The sequence below is a fragment of the Aspergillus thermomutatus genome (assembly GCF_002237265.1).
Source record: "Aspergillus thermomutatus strain HMR AF 39 chromosome Unknown NODE_15, whole genome shotgun sequence".
Taxonomy (NCBI): domain Eukaryota; kingdom Fungi; phylum Ascomycota; class Eurotiomycetes; order Eurotiales; family Aspergillaceae; genus Aspergillus; species Aspergillus thermomutatus.
In genome coordinates, this window is record NW_020798063.1 from 173,459 (window position 1) to 196,683 (window position 23,225).

Consider the following 23,225-nt stretch of genomic DNA (forward strand, 5'->3'; position numbering starts at 1 on the left):
ACCTGTCTAGACTCTATAATATCTAACCGCATAAACAAAACGTGATCTGTAGCGCAACCACTACACTACACAACCCCTACTACCAAAAAAAAAAAAAAAAAATCAGGTATACTGGAAAGCGCCAGCCTCCGGCGCCAGGAACGGAATAGCCATCGCCACGAACGGCAGACAAGCAGTGACATTACCCAACGGCACAGTCGCATTCCGCAACGCCACAAACACCTCCCACCTATGATTCGCCGTGGGACAAGCCATGAAGTCACGCGCCCCCAGGCCTGTAAAATGCCAGACCCCGTCGGCCTGGAAGAAGGGACCCGTAGACGAGCCGGGGGGAATAAAAGCCGAGTGAGCCTGGGTGTAGTGGACGGCACCATCGGGGCTGGCGTAGATTTGCTGGCCGCCGGGGACGAGGACGTCCTGTTCACGTCGACATGGTCAGTATGGTGGTTGTCGTCGACTGCCTGGATAAATTATGCGGCATAAGGGACGTACCAAAGAGCTAGCATTCGCGTTGAGAACGGTATGGTTACCTGATGGACAGCCCGTCTGCAAGGGACAGAAGGAGGCTGTCTGGCCGTTCAGAAAGAAGGTGAGATTGGACGCGGTCATCATGCGATTGTGGATGGGTGTCCCGGGGGCGCTGGCTCTGACCTCGAAGGGCGTGAGGGTTTGGTTCTCTGCTGCTGCCAATGCAGCGAGGAAGGTGAGTAGCATGAGCCTCATGACGGGGATTGGTGGCTGTCTTCCAGTAATAGTGATCGGGTTGAAGAAGCGCGTTGGTATAGAATGTAGTGAGAAGGGGAGAAAGGTGTTGATGGCTGCTAGCGTTTATATCTCCTCGCCTCCGTGAGTAAATTGGTCTGGCTATACTTGACCAACCTCATCATCATGACCACAGTCGGATGTTGAATGCTGAAGGCTTGCATGGCGTGTCCGCTCGGTAGAGACGTTGTTGGGCCATGATTTAAACACGCGTATCTTCAGATGTCATGATGATCTGAACTCGAGCAACAGAAACTAGTCGGTATAAATCCGGGACCCATGGAATCAAAGACGAAAGGATGAGATTCCTGAAATTGACAACTAACGTTGTCAGCTCTGTGCTCTCTCGACAGTGTCACCTGAACGGCCTGCAAACTCCTATAAAAACGGTAGAGAAGGGGTATTCGAAAGCATCACCTCGCGTCCATCCATGATTATCTGACTCCTTAAAGAGTCTTGCAGACAAATATCTGCCTATTTCTCAGCGAACGCAAATATCCGGACACATCGGGACTAACCCATGGCATCATCATGGCGGCATCGGATCTCAATCCCACAGCCATTGTGAAGCGATCTTCTCAAAGGAGCACATCATATTACCTCACGAAACCGTCTCCGTGCTATTGGTAATGACTTGTCCTGAGAAGGCCGACAGAGTCTCGAAGTAGCAGTCTTTAGGCGTGGCGACACAAGACAGCGGTTCATGCAGTTTACAATTTCGTCGAACTCAAAATGCACTTTATTCGAACTACAGTCGCTGATCGATCTGTTGGCCCGGCAGGTGCCGTTCCTAGCTAGAATATCTGATCCAATCAGCATCGCATTACGGAAGTGAGTCGTGGTGTTTTTATATCTTATGGGTTGATATATAAACCCTCGGAGGGTAGACGGCCTTCATTGATCTGGCACAACCAAGTACAAGGTATACGCATTTACCAGCGTAGGCGAAGAATACTGGGTCCTGGCGAATATGATAGCAATAAATTGGAACCCTCAGGATTATGAATTCTTTCCCCTTCAGATTCAAGGCTGCTGTCATGGTACAGAGATAGGTCATTGAACTGTTTTTGGTTTTATTCACCTAGGCTGATATATGCATGTAGACAGCCAATTCAGGATATAGCGCACACTGAAGGTAATTGTGTTCTTTCAGAAAGTGTCACAAAAGGAAGGAAAGAAGATTAAAAACACAAGAAAAGAAAAAACAAGCAATTGAATCCCTCCCCACCGGCCTTTATAGCAATACAAACCCATCCAGTAGACAAAGCAAATTCTTCCGAGAACACCCACGAACCCCACATTTTAACCCATGAATGCCTGTAGAAATAGCAAAGGAGAACTCACTTCTTGCCCAGTTTTGCAAACGAATGACTTGAGTAAGCTCACGCCGTCGTCCCCTATTCGTAATCATCACCGTCGTCGTCACCGTCACCACCACGCCCACGAGGACCCTTGACACCGTCTTTACGAATAGGTATCTTGATGCCCTGAAGAGCAAAACACTTGCTTAGCTGCGTGCTCTCGATGACGCCCGGAAACTTCTTAGCCGAGAAAACCTGGAATGGCTCGGAGAAGACGGAAGCGAGAACGGGGGCAGAACCGTGATTTATCACGGGCGTGTTGTTCGTGGAGTCGCCAGATTGTGTGCCGACGTTGACGAAACTCATCTTCAGACTATGTTTCCAATTAGTTTGGACCGTCACAAGCACTGGCCAGAGAAGATGCTTACCGGAAGGTTCCCTCAGTTCGCACACTCAAGTCTTGCAAAATGAACCATACCCCAATCTTGTTATCGGGATCAGTGAGTCTGAAGGCGCTGGCGCTGAGACTTCCAATAAGATTGCGTGTGAACATGCCACCGGGCCCCGCCGTAACTGGCTGCGCAGCAGGCGACATGCCAGCCGGTGGCATCTGGCCTCCAGCGTAATACGGCGGATAGTAGGAAGCCTGTGGATTGGCCCCGTATTGATATGCCAGCTGAGGATTTGCTCCGTAATAATTGTTCATCTGCGGGTATCCGACAGGCTGGCCGTAGGGGTTCTGTGCGAAGGCGGGATAAGTAGGAGATAGGTTCTGCGGAGGTGGCGGGTATGATGAGGACATTGCTGTGGATATTGATGGCGAGGTGGCCGAGTGTTTGACAAGATTCACTTCGCTGGTTCCATCTGCATTCCACAGATCGACCGTGAGGACGTAGAAGGAAGTATCAATCTCACTAGACCACGAGAGTTAGCAAAGGTGGCTTTGCATAGAAAGATGAGAAGGTCTGCATACTTAATATCGATCTCTTTTTCAGTTTGTGCATCTCTGACAATCAAGCGGATGCAGGGGGGAGGCGTGATTGGTCTTCGATCCTGATGAAACAGTCAGAGACACCTTCTGAGGATAAAAATGAACTATCAAGACATTATACTGACTTTGTCGCCAAAGCCACACATGCGAGCTCGAATAGGTTGTTGCACAACCTGAAGAGACCAGATGCGGCCCTCGTGGATGGTCGAAACCGGGGCAAGGTGGTCCGCCGATCGCAGCGGACCGGCTGAACCTGGGGTCGGATACGCAGAGGACGGAGGAGGAATGCGATCCATAGAGAGAGGAGGTGGTGGCGGCGGGACTGGATGGGACCTTTCCTCGACGGCGTACATGGTTCGTGAGCTCAAGGAACCGAGGACGGCACCAGGTATGAATAGAAGAGAAAGATGTTATTTTCGTAGGTTATAGAGGGCTGCAGTCAAGCGGAAAAAGAGGAGGGGTATATATGTGACATGCGACGAAGCGGGAAATCAACGTCACTGTTGAAGCATCGACTGTAGGCCGCAATGAGGGGTGTTGTCTCCGCGATCGGAATGAGGACGTTGAAATTGCGCTTCAGCACGACCAGCGCGTGATGCAACGGACTGACGTCGCAAAGCGAGGTCTTCTGCAGGATATGAGAAATATATATATATATAGAATTCGCACACAGTCGTCTCAGAGCTTCTATTATCGTTCGAGCTTCACTCGTAGAATTTCAACCGGGGGTGTGTGGTAGAGTCGGTGTCGCAAAAGGTCTCAACGGTCGCGGAGGTGCAGTTTCTGCGAGCGCGAGGTGTAGTTTGAGATGGCAGAAAAAGCGGCAGTGGCAAATCCTGAACGGAAAATATTCGGGAATCACGAGTGTGGTGTAGAGTGAGGTGATTCAACTTGCAAATCCAGCTCGAAAGCGCCAGGACTTGGATAGTTGTCTCAATCCGACTATACTACTGAATATAACCAGAGATACAATCAGCCAGCTCGGAACGGGCGCAACACAGCTCAAAGCTTCCGACGGACGCAAAGGGGATCGCTTTGGGTGAGCCGTAATGAGAAGCTGTCAAAGTGCGGGAGATTCGCTGAGCCTTCCACGGATCGCCTGAGGACCAAGGGTTCGCCGACACGGTTCAAGGCTGATCCACTAGAAGATGCAGTGAGCTTCAGAGAGAACAATTCGGTTCATCAATCGCTGACCTTGACCGAGGACTGGAGAGAACCTGCGCAAGAAGTCGAAAGACTACCTCAAAAAGACGGTCGTAGGATATGGCGGGGTGGAAGAAGTTGGGAGAGTGAGGAGAGCAAAAACGGACGGCGGAGGGGAAAGAGAGCAGTCACGGGTATCAAAGAATCTAGACTGGATGGTTGCGCTCGTGCTTTACCACGTTTTCTTTGTTCTGAATTTGGTTTCGAATCTAATCAGTGGTTATTTCAATATCCTGCTCTTGATGACATGAAGTTAATTGATTGAAAGGTGAGTTTATTTAAAATCCAACCCCTAAGTCGAGACATGCTGGACTCTTGTCTCTTGTCAGTGGTCCCGGAGTACTACTAGTACTACCTATGATTAATATATGAGCCACACGGATCAGGAGGTGATCAGCCCGGCGCAGGAACCTCGACCCAGACGGTCGGGTTCCCTCCTCTCCTCGGGGCTCAGGCTCTCGGCTTCTTCACAACTATCCACTTATCCCAAGCGACAGTTGATAGATCACTTTTGACTCCTATCGTTCATCTGACACCATCTGTATTCTCTCCTTTCCCCCTTATCCCGGTATTTTCGTTTCGAGAGAAGAACCTCTATCTTCCCTTTTACCACTGCAGACTTCCTTGTCGACTCACCCAAGAACAGAATTCCGTCATCCAGGTCGTGGGGCCCGCTGTACTCAACGATGTAACGAGGGGACAGGGTAATTTGACAAGAATTTACGCCCAACTGCTGCATTCTGCGAGAAGTGGAGAGTCGGATCACCAATCCAACCGACCAAGACCGACCGGCCAACCATCCCCATGCCTGTTGTCCAACTCTGACTGGAGATCCTCCCAGCTGGATCGGTCAACTCGGTCTTCTCCACGAATTGAGAAACAGAGAGAGAGCAGCAGTATCTATCTGTGGCTACGAAATACCTAGAATCCTAGATACCACCATGCAAAACAACCTACAGTCAAGTCATGTCCGCATCGGGTTAGACTGCCGATGAGCTTGACTCGTATGACCGTTTTCGTCTTGACTTGTCTGACTCTGTTTTGTCTGCAAAAGAGAATGTCATGACAAGGAGAGATTGATCAAATTCTGAGCTAAGGATTTTGTCGGAGAATATTACTCCAGTCGCCGAAGCCTATCAAGTCTGAGGATTGCATTTCCTTTGCGGCCCAAGATGCACCAGTCCTTTTTTGGTCAGACCCTCAGCGGATGATCCCCCACCAACTTGTCAATGTGATATTGTGCTCCAATACAATACAGTCTCTGGGATGGCCGGCTTACTGCGACTGCAGCAATTTCCGCGCAAGAATTCTGGTCAACGGCGATCTTTGTCTTTCATTTTACTAGATACTGCAATTGACTGTTTTGGCTGGCTTGCAGTAGGCTGGATGATATATTCGCTCACATAGGATGCGGTTTATGCCTCATGGTGTACCCAAAATGACATTGACGACTTAGTTCTTGCTCGTCATCGGGCCTCCAGCAGGAGAATCTGGGAGTCTAGCTTTTAGTACGACGAGAGTAATCAAGTTCTATTATGAGAGGCTAATCGATAAGAGGCTGCGGTGGAAGAGCAGCACCGCAGTGTGAACAGACTGTATGTTGGTGGTATCATCTCAGATCACCTACTACTCCGCATATCCGCTGTAGGTTTCTTGAGACCACCTCATCATCTATCTAGAGGATGAAAGCAACCAAGTGTTTCTTGAAATCCGGTCATGTCCTAATCGAGATTCAAGCAGACATGGCTGCCTGAGGCCATAGACCCCGCATCAATGCCAAGATTAGAGTGCCTATCAAAAAGGAAACAGCTTATCATGGCCTGAGACCGCTCCTATCACCAGTGAGTTGCCAAATAGCACACACTTTTCAGGTCAATCATCCTTATAATTAAATCACGATCTGAAAGAAAAGACTGGTTATGCTCTTTATCTTTCCAGTGAATCGCAGGACAACCTTGACTATTCAGGAGACCTCACCAACGATGTCCTTGAAGCTATCCACAGTATCAAACGCCGCGATGACGTGTTCATCATCGATCGAACGCATTTTGCGCCAAGAATATTCTGATTTGCCGTAATTCATATCGAGAGGTAGTCTGCTACTGGCCACTTTCGAGGTCAAAGATTCGACCTCTGGTCGACCCATCAGCTCCGAGCTTTCAATGTCGACGATGGCGTTGAGGAAATGTTTGAGGTCTTGGCACCATATGAGCCCAGTCCAAAGACCCATGAATCGAGGGCAGTACCAGCATACCCTTAAGCCTCCTGACATCCTCTCCGCTATCTTCCAGTGAGACTTAAAGATCAAGCATTGCTTGACTTGCTTGCTCGTATCGACCTGGTGGTGCCTAGGCGAAGTAACTGAAATATCCAGAGGGACATACTATTCGAATGTGATAGAATAACGGCAAGGCATGCTGAAAATTTTGGCCCTCGATTCCAGAAGCGGCATTTGCCGAACGACTGATGTGTGAATGGTCAACCTGTGATCGACAAGAGAGGACTCTTAGCGGGTTGATAGCTTCTCATTCAGCATGCCCATGTTTGTGACAATGAGAAGGAAGCCTCGTTGACATGTCCTCGAAACATGTCGTCTCTCGGGTACAGGATTTCATAGATCTCAAGCTTCGCGGCTCATCACAAGGACCGGACGAGCTGAAGATGATTTCGCCGGCTCAGAGGGTCCCGGTGCTATCTCGGCTGGAGTGGCCAGTTTAAGAGCTTGAGAGGGGTTTCCCCACCTGTGTATGTCCAAGCTGTGCATCGAACATTCGTCTTGCGAGCTTCTTGGTGCTCTGTATCCCACCACGACCCGAAGCCCAGGCTTCGACGAGGACAGGAACTCTTGCCATGCTTGTGATAAGTTGAAGGCCTATGAGCTTTTTGAGTAATCCAGTGACTCTTTGACCGAGGCGTTATATCCTAAGGCTTTGCGCAGCTCAGCTATTAGCATGACCAAGCTCTCAGCACCCACGGTCGAAAGAGGTACCTGCTTTGGAATTTATCTGCTTTGAGGTTACAGGCTTGTGGCCCTGATGCCCACCGCACGAGACACTTCAATCGTATCTTATCACCACGCTCTTGCGAGTCAGTTTGTGAAGAGCGGCAACTTGCGAAGACTCTTTTTGCCCTTGGGCTCAATGATGACCGATGAAACGGACGTCAGCGGTTTTTGAAGAAGCGGGCTGGATCAGCCAGAGTTCAGGGGTAAGATAGGCCATGGCTTTCCCCGGAGGGATGCAATTTAGAAGGCTGGAAACCGAAAACAACGAATAGATCGGAAAATCCGTACAGTGACATTCACAAGTAATCCAGAAAAACTAGCGACAGCACATCAACCGCGGAAATTTCTGTTAATTTAGACGCAATGCTGCTCTGGAGGCAAAATTGCTCATTTAGCAGAAGTTATGATTCTGACGCCGGCACTATCGATAAGTCTATTCAACCTCAAATAGAAATTAATTCCACGGTTAAGTTGTTGCTTGTGAGATCAGCGTTCATTGTCGGAAAGATTCCTCAAAAAGGTCATTGTCACTTCTTCGTTCTATTATCTCGATTATCTCTTTCAGGGAAAACAAATCTCGAAAGGGTCAATCGACGATGGTTTCGAGAGCGCTTGTTAGCCGAAAGCAAATCCCGCACGACACCGCATTTCCTAGACGCATACTTAGCCTGGATCATTCTTACTACAAATAATTATCGGTCTGGCTGGTGGTGCTCCTTCTGGGAAATGGAGGAATTGTCGAGTACCGCTCGCAAGGGTCTGCGACTGTGAGTAATGGGTAAAGGCATGTGTCTGTTGGCAGGAAAGACATGAACGGAAACCGTCCGTTTTCCCTCTCGGGAAAGGTCTCAGAAAGGCCCAGGTGAGTACGACAGCCGTCGAGGGGTATCGCCAATTGTCATCGATACTTGGACACTGCATGGAGCCACAGACGGTGCATAGAAAGCTGTCGCTCTTCCCTCCAGCGATGGAGTTTTAAGATTGGTAAGCTCCAAGCTTAGGTGGCCTTACATTTTCCGTTGTCCCGAAAAGGTCTCAGTATTAATTCCAACAGATCAAGAATGACAGGGATATGTATGGTCTTGCGTGAAACCACCGATGGAGACACACTTTTAATTCGAGTTGCTAGTTGCTGGTCTTATTGGTGCGAGAACTCCCATATAGGTTTCGATGATAAATAGTAAAGGGCGGAATGTCTGAGTCTTCCGTCGTATTTTCTTGGCTCAAGAGTTGCCGTATTTGCTTTCTGGAAGATTGCCGAACAAGGTGCAAAGTGTGTTTGAAGGTGTGCGTTGATGTGGAGAGATGGGTTCTGCGTAATAATTCACCATGTTCAACCTTGGTCACATGTGGATTAGATGTTCCTGCTATAGTCAGGTTGGATCGCTCAGGCCTGAGCATACTGGGCACTGAGCAGCCAAATCAATCAGATTTGCGATTCCCAATTTATGATGTTGTGCTTGAATGGACGAATCCGCACTCCGCAGAAGCCGAACAAGTCAGAGTCTCAGTCTCTCAGAGAACTAGAGACGTCGATCCAATCACGGTGGATCAAGGAGGCTAGGAGTCCAAGAGGACTAATTACCCGAAATGGTAAAAGCAAGTTTGGCAACTGCATCGCTCCAAACTCCGATAAGAATAGCGCCAAGGTGGATAGCCGCCGGATTGGTATTCCTGGCATCTAGGTTCGGCCAGTCGAAGAACCAACAAGTGGAGTTGCAGGCGGATTGTCCGAAGATGGCATGACGAGGAAGTGGGTTGTATGTGACGATCACCCAATGATATGCGAGTCGATAGTGTCAACTAGTAGCAGCATCATGCGTATCATGATCAAATAATGTGCAGTAAAATGTAAGTATGTTTGGAGTAGTATTCGTCCTCTCATGAGGGGAACCTGTAGGTCCTCGAGGAATCGATTTAAGGGGAAAGACGGAGGTAGCCGATTGGCGGAACTGGATATACTGTTGCGATGATCGATATATTCGATAATTGTTAATAGTCAATCCGATCTGCATTCCGGGTTTTGTGAGCGTCGATTGCATTATTGTCTGTTGTGTCTTATCAATGTTGCTAGCAAGGGTTCGGTTTAGGACGCATATCTGTGATGTCGTCAATCGTAGGTGTCAAGGGGGGAAATAGACCTCCTACAGTAGGTTCCTGAGATTCCTAATCAACTCCTTCCATTCAGAAGTTGTCCACCTCCTTCCTAGTACGGTCAATGTGGTTCGACTCGCCGGTCTCTCCCTGCAACGATGAATGCCAATCTCTGCCTGGACTCAGGATATCAAGTGCATGATGCATGTATCTGTCCATCCAGCGTCCGGTAAATCCGACCGCAGCCAGTGCAGCGACATGTACGGTGTAGGATAGCATTTACTCATTCAGTCACCCGGAGCGTCGCAGAGGAGTATCACTTTTGGTAAGTGTTGAGCGGTGATCGATGTCAGACCCACTGAGCCTGAAAATCCGTTTGTTAGCCTGTTGACTGGGTCTGACTCGTGCGTTCGGGTAAGGAGTCAAAATAGATTAAATACCAGACCCCAGCACTGGTGCCCTCAAAGGCGTTGGTGGGTTGATTCGAGGGGATCCATGACGCTCTTTGGTCACAAGCCAATTGTGGAGGACATTCACCGAGAAATGATATCGAGCTCTTGAGCCTCAATCATTGGAAAAGAGGGAGTGGCTCACACGAACGGAGCTGGCTTGCGCGATGCCTCCGACAACAGGTACTAGGAACTCTCTGCGACGGGTTCATGGATGTATTCAATGCAGGAGCCGACGGGTCAAGGTATGTGTGATGTGTGATGTGTGATGGTGTTGTTGTTCTAAGACCAATGGTGTTTCTATTCTTGTCGATGATGCCTCTTGGCCCTCCGGACTGCATCGTGTACATGACCATGACAGGGATGTCTGAGATCCTCGGTGCCTTGGGGAATGTCTGTGTCCGGACGGAGCTTTTCCCCCCTTTATTTATAGATCTATTTCACATCGATTTTCTCATGACCTTGTTCTTTGCTCATTGTCCAACTAATTCGAATAGTGTGGCCAAGAGCATCCCCGATGTTCTCATTGCATGAAGCGGGATATAATATGCCACTATATGCCAGCCTGGAAATATTCACGCTCCACTTCGGCAAAGGATCGATCGCCAATGGACTCATTACCACCTATCTCTGTTTTGACTCGTGTCGCTCAGTCTCAGAGCCAAATGAGTCCCACTGGCCCTAACGGTGCCAAAGACAACCTCAACGTCCACGATCTGGAGTTGATGATGCAGTGGTGTACCAAGACGTATCGTTCAATCTCTCATAATGGCAATGTCGAGAGTATTTGGCAGACTGTCATTCCACGTGAAGCTATGCAGCATCCGGCCCTGATGCATGGCATCCTCGCCCTGTCCGCATTGCATCTGGCTTCCTCAACAGGAGGAAGCATGCACGAACGATATATGAAAACGGCAAAGACCCATAAAGACCTGGCTCTGTTAGGCTTCAAAGAGTCGTTCAAGAATCCCGACCAATCGAATTGCGATGCCGCCTTTGCTTTATGCAGTCTCATGACCATATCTTCACTGGCGTTTCCACTGATTGCCGGACAGAGCCAGACAAACACCGCTCTGGATGATCTTTGCCAGGCTTTTCAAGTTGCAAGAGACTCAATGAACGTTCTGGCCCAGATCGCTGACCAAGTTGAGAACGGTGAGTTGAAGCCGTTGCTTGGAAAGGACGAATCGGGCCCCAAGATGCCCGACACTTCACGGCTTGCTATCATGTCCTTATCAATGACGAACTCACGGCTGGCTAACCGGAACCCGAAGCACGAAAGAGAGATGTTTGAGGCAACCATCAGACAGTTGGGGGAGTCTCTAGAAAAACTGGCGCAAGGCAGGGAGGCTTCAATCGTGGCGTTCCAATGGATGTACCACATTCCATCGAGATTCATAGACCTAGTACATGAGCGACATCCTTTTGCCCTGGTCATCCTGGCTCATTATGCTGTGGTTCTTCATTTTATGAGAAGCCGCTGGTGGATGGGTGAATGGGGTGCCCGGGTCATCCAACAAATAGGTCAACTTCTGGACTCTCAATGGCGACAATCCATTAGTTGGGTACTGGATGCTACCGGCTGTTATATTCCACCAACTTGAACGCCCGACTGCAGCAAGGATTCTGTTATCCACGTCACGAATCGCCATCACTTCTGCCCTCGTTGGTGTCGCAAGAGTCAAGACACTGCAACATTCAAGACGTACTCCGCAGTCAGAAGCCCATGCTTACTGGCAAGTTCCGGGCGACAATACTCTGGTAGCGATGAGAGATCAGGGTCAAGCTCACGTTCGCACGGCTCAAAGTCGATACTCTGTTGGTGGACTATTGAAGTGTCATTGGGTCATTTCAACAGCATTCTTTCATAAGGAATTGCTTCGACATATTTTGCACCTAATGTCTAGTGCTTAGGTAGCACGCCCCGTGATACCAGGGCCCTGAGAACAAGGGGACACCAATTTCCGGCCATTTATTGTGTATATAGATACCAGTCGACACTGGCTTAATTGCATCCTCAACATATCAACGATAATGAGCGGCTACCAGTGATCTAGCAAAGTGAATAATTTACATTTGAAGCTGTTGAGTAACATTGAAATCGCTTGAGACTTTTGTAGAAGAAATTCACTTGGACTTGATTGGTAAATAGTCACTCGGGTGAAGCAGAAAAAGCAACGCAGTACGTTGATAAGTCTCCGGGGTTCTATTGGAGCTTCAACTAGCGTCTCCAGGATGGCAGTTTTTAAGGATACGGTAGACGACTACAAGTGTGATAATATTTAGTCTCAGGCGAGCCACTCCGAATGTCTAGAAAGACAGGAAATGACAGTCCGAAACTCCACCATCACACCAAAGACAAAGCAGCTCGAGTGATTCTTTTGAGTGCCGGGATCAACAAATCCAGGAAAGAGCAGCGCTTATTCATTCAACTTTTGATTTTCAGACAAGGGTATTATCCAATTACAAGACCATATTGAAGTAAAAAAAAAAAAAAAAAAAATGAGAAAGAACAGAAGTGAAGAAACCGACTGACTGACCGAGCAGGAAGGGAAAAGATGACATCCGAGCAGAAGTCGATTTTCAAAACAATCCTGCCCGAACGCAGTTTTCAGTCGCTTGGGTGAGATACCAAGCACCGCCAGCGGTACTTTTCATTTTCCCCAAGGATAAGATAGGTTCGTTGGGCGCTCTGGGAGGCCATGCTGTTGACGGCGTCATACCAGAACCAGACTTCGCACAATGAATCCAAAACCGTGAAAAACCTCAGAACACCCTTATAGAAGATATCACCGCGAAGATGACGAACCCGAGCGCTTCTCACTAGCTTGTTTAACATCCTTCAAACGATCCCTCGATGCGGTCCGAACCCGTTGCAGATTCTCCTCTTCCTGCTCGCGGACCTTCTTCTCCTGCTCGGGGGTCGGGAAGTACGCATTCGCAGCACCACCTAGAACAATAGTCGGTCAACTCAACCAAACGCTGCCAACGCGCTGACGAGAAAGGCAGAACCTACCCCGTCCCGTATGGTGCGGAGCCTCCTCCACCCGCTGCGGCGGCGATTCTACATCCTGCAGTTCGCGCGCGATTTCCGGGCGCTCGGGGTCATACTGGACCATGTTGCCTGAGCCGCCCCGACCGGTTGTGAAGGTATCTTGTTTGATTGTCGGGGTGACGAGATCCTTTGCTGTGGTGGGGTTTGCGGTGGAGTAGATGTTTCCTGGTGAGGGGGTCGATGTTAGCTCAACTGGGAAGAGAAGAAGTGCGCTGCACGGCAGACAACCGGGTCTCTTACCTGCGCCTCCACGGCCGTGAGAAACGTTTCGACCGGCCATTGTGATTGATGTTATGAATTTGCGATCGCGAGCTCCGCGGGATTGAGCGCAGCAGCGGAGCGTCTGGGGAGACGAGGGGTAGCGAGAAGACTTTTTCGTCGTCGATGTTGATGACTGCTTCGGAGGAAAAATGGGCTCTTTAAAAGGAGCAAAGCCGAAGATTGAAAGGGTGATATAAAAAATCGTGGCAAAGGTAAAAATTTCGCGCAGAGGTCTGGTGATTTCTTTTTTTTGTTGGCATGACCGCAGCCAAGAAGGATCCTTTCATCCTTGCACTTTGCGCTTTGCACTTTTCCCCCCTCAGCGAGCGGAATTAAGGAATCTTCTGGCTTGGCGCCCGTGGTATCTGTTTGCGTCATCTTTGCTCCTCCTTGCTCTTCTTCCATTCTCTTCCTTTTTTTACTTTGCTATGTTTACGCTCTCGCAATACGACTACAAACTGCTTCGTACAGCTCCTCGACACTTTACTCCAGAGAGCCTATCTACACGACGGGAGAAAGGACCTCGGGACTCTTTTGTGGCTGGCACCGGCTCCTTCTTCGACCCACCGCTGAAATCTCTTTCCTGCGCGTGGATTCTCTTCCCCGCGATTTCTGGGCTCGTACGTAGCCTCGTGGTCCCTAAGAACCCACTTCGCGCATCGACCTGTGCGAATCGCATCCGCTCGTTTAGCACGCGCATCCAGCAAGTAGGAACGTATACAGTCCTGATTCTACAGCCTGGACCACGAATGCACGCCAGCTCAACAGCAGCTTCATTTGCCCTAATTCATTGACGAGGTCTATGCCATGTTCTGGGCTGAACCTTTGAGGTCACAGGGAGAATATCATACACTTCCAGAACGCCTTCATTTTAACTTCAAACAGATGCCTCCACAGCTGCCATCTTCATCTTGTAGTGTTGAGTCTCATAATGCGTTCATAATCTGCCAGTCGTACCTCCTGTGCGTACTAGAATCAGCATACACAGAAAATATTGAGTGAGGAGTGGATTTTAGCTCGTACCTCTGGCGAAAGATTCTTGAATCCTTCAAGTACGTAAATACTCTCATAACAGTCTTCGACACTCTTTACAACGTCTTGTGGGCTCGAGGACAACCTAAAAGCCGCACAAATATCATCAGAATACTCTTTCGTCAAGCTCGAAGGGCGGATGGCTTTTGCAACCCTTTTGACACTGCAGCGGTTGGATACGCACATCAAGAGCGCCATATGTTCATGGGAATCAAGCAGCCGGCTGAGGGGCACTCCTACTCAGTCTTATTTCTCTTTTCCGGCACGCTCGTAGAACTCTGCTGGCCTTGTTGGCGCTTCAAGGTGCCCTTTGATTGATGCAAGCTGGAAGAAGACGAGGACGTATTTTCGCCTGATGGCGTCGGCTGCGATAGCAACTCTCCAGTGCCAGGGGATTTAGTTGTTGGTTGTACGGAAGAAGACTTGGGTGTTGGTGTAGATGAGGGCCTCGCAGCTGCATTTGTCGGATCATTAGCCCTTGTTCTTGGTAGTTTTCAGTAGGTGCACTCACCCTGAGAAATGCTGCTGCTAGAACTGCCCCCTATGGAGGCATCGTGAAAGCCACTCTTCGCAGATCTCCACCCCTCAAATCCATTTCCAGAGAAGCTGCCAAGTGTAGGGGCGGCAGGAGTATTGGTCAGAGTACCAGATGGACGAGTCGGAGGAAAGGTGACAGAGGTGCTGGAATTGGAAAACCCTGCGGCAGTGCTACTTGACGAGAACGCAGTACTTTCGAACGCGACACTGCTTGGCGGTCCAGTGATGAATGGAGCTCCTTTATCCTTGTTTTCGGTAGTCAAGGAGTGATCTCGTTTCCTGTTGGAGTACTGGGAGAATACCGAATCCTTGATAAAAGTCGACCTTTTATGCACTAGGAGATGAAATATGTCAGCTATCATTGAAATGCAGTGATACTCAGGATTATCTCAGACCTTCGGGGCGAGGTTGGGTAGAATCATAGGACTTCAGTGTGCTCAGGCCAGTCTGAAGCTTCCCTAGCTGATAACTGAGGCGTTCGCGCTGCTCACGGACAGTGGCAGTCTCTGAAGCAAGGTCCTGAATGTGCTCGTCGTCCATGTTGATCACAGTGACGCTTGTGAAGATACTTTCTAGCGGCCCAAGAAGGCAGTTTTCTATCGCAAGATTCGCAATATTGTTCATGAAGACCACAATTGCAAGCTGTATGAAGGCATCATTAGCACCAGGCAAGCGGTGATCTAAAAGCCATTGGCGTCACTATCAGCATTCAACCTACGTCGTAGTATGCCTGCATCTCGTCAACGATCTCAGCAGCAGAAAACTGACTGGCCGAAGTCTCGGGGCTCGATGTCGCTCTTCGCAGGTCTCCAAGTGAAATGGTCACTGTGGGTGGATTTTGGTTAGGGTTGAGTGGAAGGCCGAGCCTTCTCGTAAGATCCTGAAACTGACGCTTTGATTGAGACTTTTGTATTTGGGTGAGGTAGGTCCGGCCAATCAGTGAATGATGGCCTCGCTTCATGAACGCGGTCAATTCCTCAAGTTTTCCCAATAACATTTCCTTCATCTTGTTTAAGGCCGGGTCGAGGATGGAACGAGAGAGAGCGGAGAAAGCCTGGTCGTCTGTCAGATATTCAAAGAGCAAATGCACAAAGTGTTCGACGACTTCCCCGACCGTCATTACATGTCGTCTCGCGATCTCTTCCCAAGGCTTCGAATGAATACGGAAAAGACTTTCGGCAAGACGTTGGTTGATATGGCCAGGCATTTCCACCCCGCGGCTTCTGCGAGCTTGCTCAGCCACTTCTGCCTCGAAAGCCTTTCGAGTGATATAGACTGGCTCCCAGTCATGAAGGTAAGGTTTGGCATCTCCCTTGAGGCTCTCTTTAGTGCGACGTTCAGTATCCGAATCGATGATTATGCGGTGGGCGCCTCGAAGCTCCATGGCTTCGGCGAAGTCATCATTCAGGTCTCGGATAACGGATCGCAATTTGCGAAAATCATGGGCACCGCTGCAGGCTTCTGAAGTAAAGAAACCATCACTGTACGTGCCATCCAATGCCTGAGCCATGATTCGCTCACATTTGCTACTGATGCCGAGCAGGTAAGCTCTCTGCTCCTGGATAGTTGCGCGCGGGGTTCCGAGCTTCTCCAGTTTTGCCTTGTTTTCCGAGATCATTTTTTCAACATTCCTGGCCATGTCTGGGATATACCGCTTCATGCGGTCGAAGATTGCCCGGCTCAGACGAGTCTGAAGAGTGCCCAGCCCAACGCAAGACATGGGCAGTGCAGCCCAGGAACCAATCCTTAAGATCACCATCTCCTTTTTGCTGCAGAGATCCTCCGAATTATATCGGTCATGGGAAGGTCCGTTCCGCAAAGCATGCCAACCGAGCTTCAACTGAGCTTTCTCGTTCTTAACCAGCTCAATAAAGGTGTTCTCCTCCTCCGAGTTCCGCTGAAGTGTGTCTGTGTGTGTAACAATCCCAATAGTTCTTTCGTGGGTGGGATCAAAACGTTCAACCAACTTTAAACCCTTTTCTTGTTGTTGGTAATCAATCTTCGCACTGATTACCGCCAGGATAAGACTGGCCTTGTTCTTCATGTACTTCTCGGCAAGGTCGTGAACGAAAGAATCCTCTTCTGAGCTTTCGTCGTTGCCAGAAGAGGTGCGAAGTCCTGGAAGCTCTATCAAAATCATGTCAGGATACTTTGAACCGGCAAGCTCAATTTTAAGCACGTAGTCTCTCGGCGTTGCATTGGCCCTCTCCTCCAAGAAGTCCCTATGAATCTTCTCAATCATTGAAAACTCATTGCTGACGGCCAAGCCTTCTGGCTCGACACCTCTGGTGAAAAGAGTTTCCTGTCCACTTTTTGATGAGAGTCCAGACTCATATGTGATCTTCGCCTCAGGTGAGAGACACCGGTGCAGCACAATCTCCGTCACGAAACGCGTGTTGTCCGTTGGAAGACGGACGCGAGAAATTCTCTCCAAGACAGAGCTCTTCCCAGAAGACTGCATCCCGAAAATAACGAGCTGAGGCAGTTCGTAATCGCCTTCTACTCCTAATCTTTGCAGTTTTTTGAACGTTTTAGATAGCTCGGACTGCTTCACCTGCAGCTCGCGAAGCGTCTCGTCCAAGGAAGTGGTCTCGCCCATTGTGGGAAGATGAGAGAAATATCTGCCCGTAGGTTGGAGGTGAGTTGGTAAAAATAAAGAAGTAGTATGCAGGGAATGAAGGTGAGAGTGACGAGTAAGTCATGCAAGTTTTGAAAAGAAGGTTGGGACAAGAGAGTTGTAGCAGTAGATGTGTTGTGAAAATTGCTTTGATCTCATCGCCCAGGGAACACCAGAAGCAAAATGAATCTCAGCTCACTCACTAGAGAACTTCCAGGAGACAAAAAACATGCTAATATCCTTCAAAGATCTGAATCTGGTAAAATGAGCAGGTAGTATGCAGGGAGTAAAGCATAATGTGAGAAGTGTCAGGTAGGTCAATGAGAAGAAGGTTAAAACTCAAGAGTTGTAGGAGATGACTTGTGTTTGTAATGTGAGGACTGCTTCTCATCACTCAAGAAATATGAGCACTAGCTCATTCACCAGGGAACTAAGGCAATGAAAGAACATGCTGATGTCCCCTGCAACAAACCGAATCGTTGAAACCAAAATGAGTTCTCTCTATACCCATCCAAAGGACCTAGATATGATCTAGAAAAGTCTTGATCATCATTGACAGATTATTTCACTCAAACTCTGAGAGAAAAGCACCTCAGATCAAGCTCTTAGTTTGCCATGAAGAAGATACATCTTGACATTCCCCTCACTATTGCCATTTTTATGAATACTTGTCACGGCTTATTTGCGAGACTTGTTTTAAGCTTTTTGTCAAGATGAACCACATATTGAGCCTGTTAGACTGCTGGGATGTGCTCATGATGAGAGGGAGGACAAAATGCTCAAGATGACATTTAATACTCTGGTCAATGAGACGATGAGAGCCCTTTGACAAGCGACTGACTTGTTCATCATGAACGGTGAAGTTGCCATTGCTTGAGCTTTATATACCCACAGTGTGATCTGACTCGACTCCGAGCTCTTGGGGGCAGATTTCTCAATTCCTGGAATCCAGCTCTTACTTTCAATGCTCTTGCATAAATGTGATATCCTCTCAAATCCTCGTGACAGACTCTGTTCCTTCACGATGGACTTCAAATGAGTGAGTGTAAAGTTGCTGTCTGTATGGCTCCTGGCATCCCTTGAGACAACCCAATTTGATCTACCGTCAAGAACAGATGAACTGGTCCCACAGCTGATCACTCTGCTTCACTAGGAAGGATCATCCGAAACCGTAAAGCGTCGACATCCAACCCCTCCATCAGCTCCGGATATTTATCAATAAACTCCGACGTCAAGCCCCATCCGCTTTCACGCGTAAACACTTCGAAAAACTCCTCCCGAATCTGCAGGTTATCATCCGCATCACGCTCCAGCATATCCTTACCCCACGGCCAGCGCACTTTGGTGCAACAGCTCATATAACCCGTGAGTTCGGCGAAGTCGTACTTGGTCCAGTTCCTGATGATATTGACCCTCAGCTGCGGCCAAATTACCATATCCAATGACGTCGGGTGACCCTGCTGGATCTGCGTCATGACTGGTTGTTGGAAAGGTGCCAGGCGCGCAAACGTTGCGGGGTTGGGAGAGACGCGCCATTTACTGTAGACATAACTCAGCCAGCCCAGTGCGACACACTCCGCATCGCGAATGGCTCGCCGTCGAATTGCACGGTGGATCTCGTTGGCCAAGTAGTTGCGCCGAGTCCCGTGGAGAAGATCCAATGGATCTGGCACAGGCGGGCAAGCAGAGACGAGCTCCGGACGAGAGAGCCATGGTGCTGTGGCTGGCACCAAGGACGGATCATGTCCGTACTCGTTCATTGGGACCAGACACCAAGCGGGGACAGTGCTAGGCAGAGCCTGGATGGCGGAAGAATAAGGCAATCCAGGCAATTGAATGGTTGACGGTATGTTTGGTACAGCAGCTGTAACACCTTGTACGCTGTTGAGTTGACCAAGCCCGGGATCAGCTCCAGCATACTCCAGAGTCAGTCCAGTCGTTCGGGTGAAGATCTCATTCTGAGCATTAGGTTCTGGTATCTCGAAGTTGACAATTGAATCTGGAGTCACTGCTATTCCCCTTTTCGCCTTACCACACTGACCTGGAGCGCTTGGATTGATATCAGGCCCTACATTTTCCAACCGTCGCGGTGGCTGTGATGTCGCCGATGAGGATACTCCAATCTCATCTGCATCCCAGGACGCAAATATCTTCCGCAATCGTTCCTGTCGAGCTCGCAACAACTCATTTTCTCGACGAAGGCTATCGACAGCCGTAAGCAGCTGCTGCATTAATGAAGCTGCATGATGCGTCTCACAAAACTGCACCCGTTGTTCGAGGAATTTGATACGGTCCTCTCGTTTCTTTCGAAGATTTTCTTGAGCTCTCCTGTCTCGAAGACGTTTCTTTTCCGAGGAACTTAATGATGCGTTATGGCGGTTGGATACCATTCTGATCATTTAAGGAGTCTAAGAACATCTTTGAGCATATGGAAAATAATAGGTGGGAAGATCAGGCCACCTTAAGGAGTGTATGTGCCTAAATTTATGGACCCACTGCCCCAATCATGATAAATTTATGCAGGTATAAAGAATTGTACATGGCATTCATTTGACTACCTTTCGGATCAAGCATTATTATTTGATAGTGATGTAGAAATAAAACTATGCTTCTTAGATATACGCAATTGGTCTAAATTAAAATTAAGATCTATATGTCTATCTTGAAGCACATGAATATCCGTCTTTCTGTCGCTCGTTCTTGAACAACGCACGAAGGATAGTCAGCTGCCCACCTGCACCCTATCTACCATAAGCCACCAAAAATTCATTTACTCCCCTGAAGCTTTCTTCCCATCAAGATTAACCGGGAACTTCTCCCGAATAGCCTTGCCATATCTAGTGAAGAAGATGGGAATCGGCACAAAAGCTAGAGCAATGAACCCCAGCAATGAATTTCCCCAGCCCAACCCTAGGCTGTCAAACATACTAGGCCCAGCAAGGGGCAGCAACGCACCCACCAATGATCGTGTGGCAGTCAAGATGGCATTCGCGGAAGCCGCATACGCGGGATAGCAATCGATGATATACGTCTGGATTGGCATAAACAAGCCCATCATCGAGATGCCAAATGGGCACATGCCGATGATGGGCACGATCCAATGCACATGCTTAGCTGCCGACCATCCGTACCAGAAGAAGCTCACGGGAGAGAAGCAGGAGAAGAAGATCATGGTGGGTAACCGCATTTCAGGCTCGAACTTGCCTCCGTTCTGTGCGGTCATTTTCATCACGATTTTGTCGTTTGTGAGAGCGATGAGCGCGAGGCCGACAAAGAAACCAATACCGATGCCCAGGTAGGCGAGGCCAGAGAGGCCAGTAGTGAACCCGTATTGCATTTGGAAAACTGACGGGATCGTGGTGAAAAAGAGATATAACAGGGCGTAGATGAGAGCCATGTAGATCGAAAGTAGAAGGACGATGGGCGACTTGAAGAATAGCTGCACAGGTCGCATAAGTCCCAACTTCAGGGTCGAGGCCACAGATACGCCTTGGCTGTGAGGTTCGTATGCACTGCGCAAATCTGTGCGGCCCAGCTCGTTGGCCAGTTTGGCTGTCTTCCACCGTATAAGCACGGGGGCATACGTCTCGCGGTTCAGACACTCGATTCCGAATGAGAGGACACCGCTTGCAATCAATAGTATCCAGAAGATCCAGCGCCAGCCGATTTCTTCGCCGATGAAACCACCACAGATAGGCCCGACGACAGGGCCGATCAGCGGACCCATGCTCCAGATCGATGTTGCCATCCCGCGTTGCTCGACAGGGAACAGATCAGCAATGACACCTGCTCCGAGGGTAATACAGCCGGCACCGCCTACTCCGGCAAAGAGTCGAAACACAATGAGAGACTCAATGTTGGGAGCGAGGGCACATCCGATCTGCCAGACGACGAAGAACCAGTTGGCGCAACTGAGCACTATTCTTCGGCCATAGATCTCGCTCATGGGTGCTATAAGCAGTGGACCGAACTATAACTTTCTCATTAGGTTCCTATTCTGTTTGTTCCCCAGCGACAGAGTAAGCCGGACGGATTTACTCACCGTGTAGCCGATCAAAAAGATTGTAATACTGAAGGAAAGTAACGTCTCATTCGTGACTCCGAGGTCAACAGCCACATAGCTTGCAGCGGGAGAAAACATGCTAGACGCAAGTGGTGAAATAAGGGTGATAGAGCTCATGAGTGCCAGTAGACCCCATTTTTGGCCCGAGGAGAAGTTCTGGGGATTTGCAGGATCATCTTGTCCATCCCATCCGACAATCCCACGAGAGAGATTCGTTTCTGGGAAACGTTTAGTCTCGTTGTTCCGCGAGTCGGTTGCTTCTTGAGCAGATGTATGGCCTTCCTGGAGCGTTGAAGGTGTGGACTTCTCTGTATGGTCGGTTGGGGAGGGGCTCAACGGCCGGTGCTTTTCGAGATCTTCCATGCCGATGAAGCAAGGGGCCGAGATCGTAAGGAAAAATAAGGAAGGAGGAGTACACAAAGGAAGCTGCAATTAGAAAGTTGACGCTGATCAAAAGCCAAGAACGAAAATAGTGGTTATCCAAGATGAGAAAAGCCCTTGGCTAAGACGGGATTGAAAAAGAAAATAGAAGACGAGAAGTAGAAGAAAAGGCCTAAGAATGGCAGAAGGAAAACAAGACTCCTACCATGAGAGTTTAAAGCGATCTGCAATCACCTTATAAGAGGAACTACTACATGATATTGATCTGAGTATGCAGCATAAGCGCATAACTACGATTCGAAACTCTTCTTATGCGTAGGACTGGACCCATTATGATCGAATACGATGGCTGGATCAGCAATATGGTACCGTAGGTAGGTACCTACTTAGGTACCGTATTATCGTTAATTAAGATCTATTGCGATTCCATAGATTGTCCTCCTAGTCTAATCGCGCTTCACATCGCCAGGGACCTGTTCCTGTAAGTCAAGTAGCAAGATCAAGCTCTGATCAACGACCTTGAAGCTCTCGGGTTGTTTTTGAGCGAATTCAAGAGATACCTACATAGGTATTGTATTAAGGTAAAATGCGGGCTGTTGCCCAGTGTCCATGCCCCATGACCCATCGGACAGGATAGTACATATCTCCTCTGTAGTCCAACTTTAAAGTAAGGAGGAAACACTGATTCAGTTCCCCACATCCAGATCTAAAATAACCAATGAACGCATGCACAGCCAGACAGTTGTGGACTCGCTGATTCATTGCTCCATGGCTAACTATCATCTCAGAACTTTCAGAAGGCTGAACGCCCGAGGCTCTCTACAGATAACAATGGCTGGTCCTAAGCTGTATTATTATTAATAAAAATCTGCGTAATGACTCTGGTCCAGATGATGGACTAATTCAAGTGAGGATGAGCTCATATGTATTGTCGGGCTTAATAGCTTGTAATTGTTTAACTCCGTGATACCCTTCTATAGCACAACATAAACTAATAATGCATGCATATGTTGTGCACATCCTTATAAGTAGGTACCTAGGTAGCCTCCAAGGTTGCTCACTGAGAGACAGAAGGAGGTAATTACTAATACTTAACACATCTACTTGCTGAGATACCGCAGTAGTCACTGTTATATTTTAGTTTCCTGTGAGATTGCGGCCGAGGATTATCTTGTATTGATACCATCGAGATTCATATAGAAATGTGGCCTCATCATGATGCAAAACAACTTCTTTGAGATGGGAAGGGTTTCCATCAAGAAGGGTTGCTCATCAGGAATGGTGAGGAACAGAAATACCCCGTTATGAAATGTGCATCCATGTCAACATCATGAGAAACACTCGACCAGAGCGTTCATCGAGGTCACTAAATGAAAGTCACAACCATCTCACAGAACTTTTGCCTTGATGCACTGTTGCACAGGTGAAAGTGACACTGTTTGAGGTCCAGCAGTGCGGCTTTCATAGCGGAGACT

At 48.7% G+C, this 23,225-nt stretch overlaps 7 protein-coding genes across 7 annotated transcripts; 1 reads left to right on the forward strand and 6 right to left on the reverse strand.

The window, feature by feature from the left end:
* Positions 1 to 102: 102 nt before the first annotated feature.
* On the reverse strand, positions 103 to 723 carry CDV56_109354 (putative IgE binding protein; the record flags this gene model as incomplete). The annotated part of the gene is made up of 2 exons (XM_026762973.1): positions 103 to 417; positions 493 to 723. 2 exons carry the CDS (start codon positions 721 to 723, stop codon positions 103 to 105), a joined length of 546 nt encoding a protein of 181 aa, XP_026617962.1.
* A 1,436-nt stretch (positions 724 to 2,159) lies between these two features.
* Positions 2,160 to 3,407, reverse strand: CDV56_109369 (velvet factor family protein; the record flags this gene model as incomplete). The annotated part of the gene is made up of 4 exons (XM_026762988.1): positions 2,160 to 2,436; positions 2,492 to 2,977; positions 3,037 to 3,116; positions 3,180 to 3,407. 4 exons carry the CDS (start codon positions 3,405 to 3,407, stop codon positions 2,160 to 2,162), a joined length of 1,071 nt encoding a protein of 356 aa, XP_026617963.1.
* A 7,005-nt stretch (positions 3,408 to 10,412) lies between these two features.
* Positions 10,413 to 11,408, forward strand: CDV56_109426 (uncharacterized protein; the record flags this gene model as incomplete). The annotated part of the gene is made up of 1 exon (XM_026763045.1): positions 10,413 to 11,408. One exon carries the CDS (start codon positions 10,413 to 10,415, stop codon positions 11,406 to 11,408), a length of 996 nt encoding a protein of 331 aa, XP_026617964.1.
* Positions 11,409 to 12,593: 1,185 nt separating this feature from the next.
* CDV56_109438 (DUF3602 domain-containing protein) lies at positions 12,594 to 13,139 on the reverse strand (the record flags this gene model as incomplete). Its single annotated transcript, XM_026763057.1, has 3 exons — positions 12,594 to 12,754; positions 12,821 to 13,024; positions 13,100 to 13,139. The coding sequence occupies 3 exons, from the start codon at positions 13,137 to 13,139 to the stop codon at positions 12,594 to 12,596; spliced, it is 405 nt and encodes a 134-aa protein (XP_026617965.1).
* A 1,249-nt stretch (positions 13,140 to 14,388) lies between these two features.
* Positions 14,389 to 17,288, reverse strand: CDV56_109453 (uncharacterized protein; the record flags this gene model as incomplete). Its single annotated transcript, XM_026763072.1, has 4 exons — positions 14,389 to 14,606; positions 14,664 to 15,023; positions 15,085 to 15,331; positions 15,408 to 17,288. 4 exons carry the CDS (start codon positions 17,286 to 17,288, stop codon positions 14,389 to 14,391), a joined length of 2,706 nt encoding a protein of 901 aa, XP_026617966.1.
* A 1,154-nt stretch (positions 17,289 to 18,442) lies between these two features.
* On the reverse strand, positions 18,443 to 19,696 carry CDV56_109475 (bZIP transcription factor; the record flags this gene model as incomplete). The annotated part of the gene is made up of 1 exon (XM_026763094.1): positions 18,443 to 19,696. The coding sequence occupies one exon, from the start codon at positions 19,694 to 19,696 to the stop codon at positions 18,443 to 18,445; it is 1,254 nt and encodes a 417-aa protein (XP_026617967.1).
* A 380-nt stretch (positions 19,697 to 20,076) lies between these two features.
* On the reverse strand, positions 20,077 to 21,732 carry CDV56_109485 (MFS transporter; the record flags this gene model as incomplete). Its single annotated transcript, XM_026763104.1, has 2 exons — positions 20,077 to 21,276; positions 21,349 to 21,732. 2 exons carry the CDS (start codon positions 21,730 to 21,732, stop codon positions 20,077 to 20,079), a joined length of 1,584 nt encoding a protein of 527 aa, XP_026617968.1.
* Between the last annotated feature and the right edge of the window lie 1,493 nt (positions 21,733 to 23,225).